Genomic DNA, 5,850 nt, shown 5'->3' on the forward strand with positions numbered 1-5,850 from the left:
TAAGATAGTTTGTGAAAAATAAAAATCATTTTATGCCTCAACAATCGCAATGTGTGTTGTAACAACTCCAATGACTACAATCGAAACGATCGCAACCACAACATCTGCGCTTGCAATTGCAATTTAAAACCATAATTTAGATGATGATCAACTCAATAGTCTAAAGATCTTTCTCCTAAATATTGAAGTACGTCTAATGATCTCAATTGTAATGCTCTCATCACCCGTCGGGTAATCTGCTTATCTCCCAAGTGGGCATGCCCATGTACACAAAACAAACCTTCAAAGTATGATTTACACTTCTGTAAAAATAAAATATGATTTACACTTACACTTATTGAACTTTGTTTTTCTCCGAGTACATTTGAACCTTGTACCACATTGTAAGTTTTGAATTTTGTTGTGTAACTCATCTCATACACTACTGTGGATTATGTGTATAACTTCGTCTTGACTCTCAAGTTATTTTGGTTAGCATTTTGATCAAGCTATTTACAATAATGCTATTTGTGCCATTACAAATAAGCGCAATTTAGAGACGGTTGGATAACAACGGTTGCCATTGACCAACGATAAACATTGGAGTAAACAATGTTTCATACAACAATCAACATTGTGACGGTTATTTTGGTAGTTAGATGAAAATCATCACTAAAATTTATAATAGCATCAATTTCTACATTGTTTTTCAACCATCACTTTTAATCGCCACTAAATACAAATTTGACTACCACTAAATTCCGTGTTCGTGGTAGTATGCAAGGGCTCCTCGCATCGACCCTTCAACCTTGCTCCGGCCACCATATATGCGGATTCACACCAACCCTACTCCATTACCCTACATGACCTACTTCCACAAGACCCACCCTTTCTCTGCTCTTTATTCAAATGTGGGCCAACAATAAACCACTTTTATGGATTCAATTAGAGGGACCAATAAACTAGATACCAAAAATTCTACTACTAGTTTGATAAAACAAATCTATCATCAATCAGAGTTCAAAGGTTCTATCTGCTCCTTTGCTAACTTAATACATATTTATTTCCCTCAACACAAATCCCAATTATAGGGATCATGATTCTTGGTTTCCCTCACCAAATTCGTTCACACCCCCAATAAAACAAAACAAAACCACCACAAATTTAAAATTTAAAATAAAAATGTTCACTTAATTAAGACATTTAATTTGCTAAGCTCACATCACATGGAGCAAGCACCTAACATGCCCATATTATATACTAGCAGTCATTATATTACGTTAACCCACGTTACCAAACACCAAATCCTTTCCAAAAAATAAATATAATAACATACGATAATTGAAATTCAACACCAAAACCGCTCATACTTTGACTAAAATAACATATACAAAAAAATATTCAAAAATATTACATCATCATTTTTTCACCCCTTTCTACTATTCAATGCCAATGAAGGTTAAACCATATATGTAATACCACATCATAATAACAACAATATATAATCAAACCCTCATCATACCATCTGCAGTTGACACGAATGCTTGAATTTTCGTTCGCACTTACTTTGACTTGAACTGAAGAAGTCTGAAATTTCATAGTTGATAGATTATATGCAAATCATCCATGAATTAAATAGTTCTCTCTAACCTTACATGAACATGTATCTCCTAATCTAAACTTTCTTGAATAATAAAAATTATTGCCTTTCTAAATCACGATCAATAATAACATCATCACGTGGAGTACTAGAAGGTTGGATTCGTCTCGAAGATCTATCTCTAGTAAGAATCCTTCGAAAAGAGCTCAACCGTGAAATATTTTTTGGGGACCCACTAACACCACCATCACCATCCGATGTACCTTCTAATGGTGGTTCGAACAAAGTGGGACCCTCACGTGCCTCTGGTTCTAGCCGCGGTTCAACCTTGGTTCGACAAATTGGACACGTGGAATGTGAAGCTAACCACTTATCGATGCAACCCACGTGGAAACTATGCTTACAATTTGGAAGCAACCTCATCATTTCTTCATCCTCTACAACACTCAAACACACTGCACATTCAACAACATTCAAAACATCATTGTTTTGTTTTTTGTCTTGTTGTTTACCTTTGAAGAGGAAAGTTGGAAGAGTAGCGATGAGGGTTTGGTCGAGTCCAGTGCTAGCTGGTTCGGTGAATTGTGTATGAGCTTGAGCGACGGTGAGGCTGAGTTGATGAATGGCGGCTCTCCGACGAGCTTGGCGTTTGAGAACATATCTTGCGTAGAGATGAAGAGCAAAGACCAAAATTAATACAAGTATTAAAGAAACTATGGCTGTTAACAAGATTTTTTTGTTGAAATTGCTCTGACTTGATCCACGATAGATATTTCCAAATGGATAATAATTATGTTCATCATCATGGTTTCTATCATCATTAAAATTACTCATAGCTATAATCTATAAATGATCAATAGAGAGAGTGTTTGTATATATACTGTATTTAGGATGAAGAAAAATGAAGATGAAGGTTTGGTTTTTCTATGATATATATGTATGTGTGCAATGCGTGTGTGAATGAAGAATAATATGGTAACAAAGACTTTAATTAATATAAGTCTCTTTTTCTTTTGTAATATATTAATTTATATTTCTTGTTGATGTGACTATAAAAGTCTATGACCTAAACTAACAAGAAACTCCAAAAAAAAATTCAAATTTTTTGACTATTGAAATATTGATGCTTATAGTGGGAACATGGAAGGTAAAAGAGACTATTATTTGGTTGATTGCTAGAACTATTGCATGGTAATTGGGATGACAACAATGCTATAAAAAAAATAGGGGAAATAAAACTAGTTGCAATATGAATATACGTGTGTTGGGAATAATATTTAAATTTTTTTTTTGAATATTTAGATTTAAATATGTTTTAAATTTATATTTAAAATAGATAGTATTAGAATTTGAATTTAAATTTTTTTTAGAATTTTTATGATATCTTTACATTATTTAGGATTAGTTTGTTGTTTTAAAAGATATGATTTAAAAATTTGTTTTATTTTGTAGCGTATAGAATGGTACAACTATGAATAAGAATGAGAAAAAGTATATCTCAGGAGAGTTTCTTCGCATAAATATATATATTTTACCAAATTCCGTGGTACGAACGCCAAAATCCCAATCAATGATATCCAAGCACCGTCAATAGTATCAGCTTCCGCAATACAAAATATAAAAAACCTCATCAATATATTTTTTATATGACATAGTTATGATGAATATTGTATTTATTTATGTATTATGGACACATAAGAAAATCGCAAAATATCCTACTTTCTATAATAAAGAAAATTTGTATGAAAAATACTTCATATATAAAGTAACCATAAATCAGGTTTACTAACTCCTGTAAAGACTAAAGTATGGGTGAAAAGCAAAATTTAAGTTGACTTTTCAAGCCTTAAGTTCACAAAGGATCGAGATCCACGTAAGTGTTGATAAATTAAGAAGACTTTTGTTTATAACGTGTGGAATTAAAATGTTATGCACTAAGCAATACAACATTTTGTTGTTGAGTTTTTTCTATTCTGCTTTCCATTTTTTCTTCTTCTTTAAAATAGTCTAATAACCAAAATCTTACATTTTTAAGATAAATAAGTGAAAAATTAATAGTCAAATTCCGATCTCTACATATTATAATATTCCTATCAACTCTTTGAAATAGGTTGTTATACTCACTTAAACTTTCTACTCTCTATTCTTAAGAAATGACACCACAAATTATGGTCAACTTAACTCTTAAATACTTACTAAGAATGAGTTTTTTTTTTTCTTTATAAGCAAATAAAAATAATTTACTAAATTAATCTATTAGATTTTATTAACTAAGTGATTGAGCTTAATTGATGAATGAGGTATCCTAACATAAATTGTTTGAAATAATCTGAGTTCGATATCTGAAACGAACAATTTTTCGTCTGATTTTACTTACCTTTCAATCGAACTTCAAACTATCAGGGCCCATTCCCTTAACTAATTATTTAAAATATTTTATTTATTCAATTATTATCTTAACTAATTTGTTAAACATATCAACAATTTGATTTTAGTTAACTATATTATTACTAATAAAAAAATTAGTTCAGACTAATCGCCACTTTGCCGCTAAGTACCTCTTGGTATTTTTTTTTTTTTGCTAATTCCCAGATATCCACCAGATGAGACTATTTCCCTGAGGTTAATTATTCCTTGAGTTACTGCAGTTCTTGAATCCTTACCCCTCTTTTTATCTAATTCGAATTTTTTAAATTTTCATTTCATCTAGATCTTATGTTTTTATTGTAATCTTTATTGTATGCCGTTTTGGACTTGTATCGCTTGAAGTTGTATTTAATGGGACATGTTAAAGTTTTTGTTGAGTGTATTTTGATGGGATATCAATTTTTTATGCATTTTTAATTATTTTGGAATGCAGAATCTGAAGCATATAAATATGTACTTCAGATTCTATTTTCTGAGGCAAAAAATCATAAAAAATATTCGAATTTTATAATCCGAAGTTTTCAAAAAAATTATTCAAACTACACTGTGGATGCAAGGGGTTCAGAAGGGTGTTCGAGAGGAGCAGCCGCATAAGACACTAAAATTTTAGAAGCACCATTTTTCTTTTGCTTTGTGTGCGCGCGTGTGCACACGTGCATGCAGGTATGCATGCCTAGGTGTGTGTATGTTTGTTAAAATAAATAAATTATAAAATAGGCTTAGATGATCTTATGATTTTGATAGTAAAATTTATTTGAATAATCAAAAGTTATCAGAAAAATTCTAACAATTAAATTTATTTAGTGGGAAATTTTAAATAATAATATAATCTTTAACTTTTCTTATATATTATTGTCAAAAAAAAAAACTTTTCTTATATATTATATTCGCACAGGACACCAACTCATGCAAAATGGAAACAAACCTCACAACACATGCAGAGACAAAATTTTAGCACATATGTCAATTGAGATAGTGTTGATTTTAGTTTTCTGTAATTACACACTACCATATGAATAAATTTTCATCATATATGAATCTATGCAAACTTAGAAAGAATTATGTAAGTAAAACTTCTTGATATGCAAAGTTACTATGTCAGAAAGACTTAGTATTGAAACTTCACAATATATAGCATGTTTGATGAGGACACAGGATGAATTCACTATTTTCAATAGAGCCTATAAATACATGCATAGTTGGTTTTATAATGAACACAAGTTTTGGTATTCAACTAGTCCTTCACATATCATTGCTTCAAAATGAATATTTCCCACATTTTTCTGTTATGTCCTTCACGATTAGCTTCTTTTGATTTTTTCATGTTATGAGAAACCTGGCCACCATCTTTCTGTAAGAGCACGACATGTGCCGACTTACCTGAAAAGTTCACAGTACATGGCCTATGGTGGCAGAACATCTCACGGCTGCAGAATATTTTGGAATCTATTTCTTGAAATATATTTTTTTTAAAATTACCTCAAAAAATAGATTCCAAAAAGTTCTAAAGTGCAAAAAAAGAATTTTGGGGGGTATCAGCAAAATATAAGGTAGTATAGAGAAATTTTGAAAAGAGGCATGGAAAATGGACTAAGCCCAAAAACAATTCTGATCTTTATGGCCCATTCAGTATAAATCAAAATTAATACAATTTTGAGATTCCTTCTTTTCACGCTCCTTGAGTCTCACATGCGCCCCTCGGCCTTCCAATCCTACCCTCTCGCAACATAGGATGTGAGTGCGTAAATAGAAAAAAACTGAAGGAAAAAAAAAACTCACAGTTCACATCCTAGGATGCAAACTTAGGGGGCGTAAAATCTGGGAAAAAACAATTTGCATCCTAG

General features: G+C 31.4%; 1 protein-coding gene across 1 annotated transcript; it reads right to left on the bottom strand.

Annotated features, from left to right (window-relative positions):
- Nucleotides 1-497: 497 nt before the first annotated feature.
- LOC123898000 (RING-H2 finger protein ATL40-like) lies at nucleotides 498-2,520 on the bottom strand. Its single transcript, XM_045948841.1, has one exon. It carries the CDS (start codon nucleotides 2,411-2,413, stop codon nucleotides 1,679-1,681), a length of 735 nt encoding a protein of 244 aa, XP_045804797.1. The 5' UTR covers nucleotides 2,414-2,520; the 3' UTR covers nucleotides 498-1,678.
- Nucleotides 2,521-5,850: the final 3,330 nt, after the last annotated feature.

The sequence above is a fragment of the Trifolium pratense genome, linkage group LG7, assembly GCF_020283565.1.
Source record: "Trifolium pratense cultivar HEN17-A07 linkage group LG7, ARS_RC_1.1, whole genome shotgun sequence".
In the NCBI taxonomy this organism is placed as follows: Eukaryota; Viridiplantae; Streptophyta; class Magnoliopsida; order Fabales; family Fabaceae; genus Trifolium; species Trifolium pratense.

Bases quoted from the DNA above. Each gene is read 5' to 3' on its own strand.
- LOC123898000 (XM_045948841.1), bottom strand. From the start codon at position 2,413: ATGAGTAATTTTAATGATGATAGAAACCATGATGATGAACATAATTAT.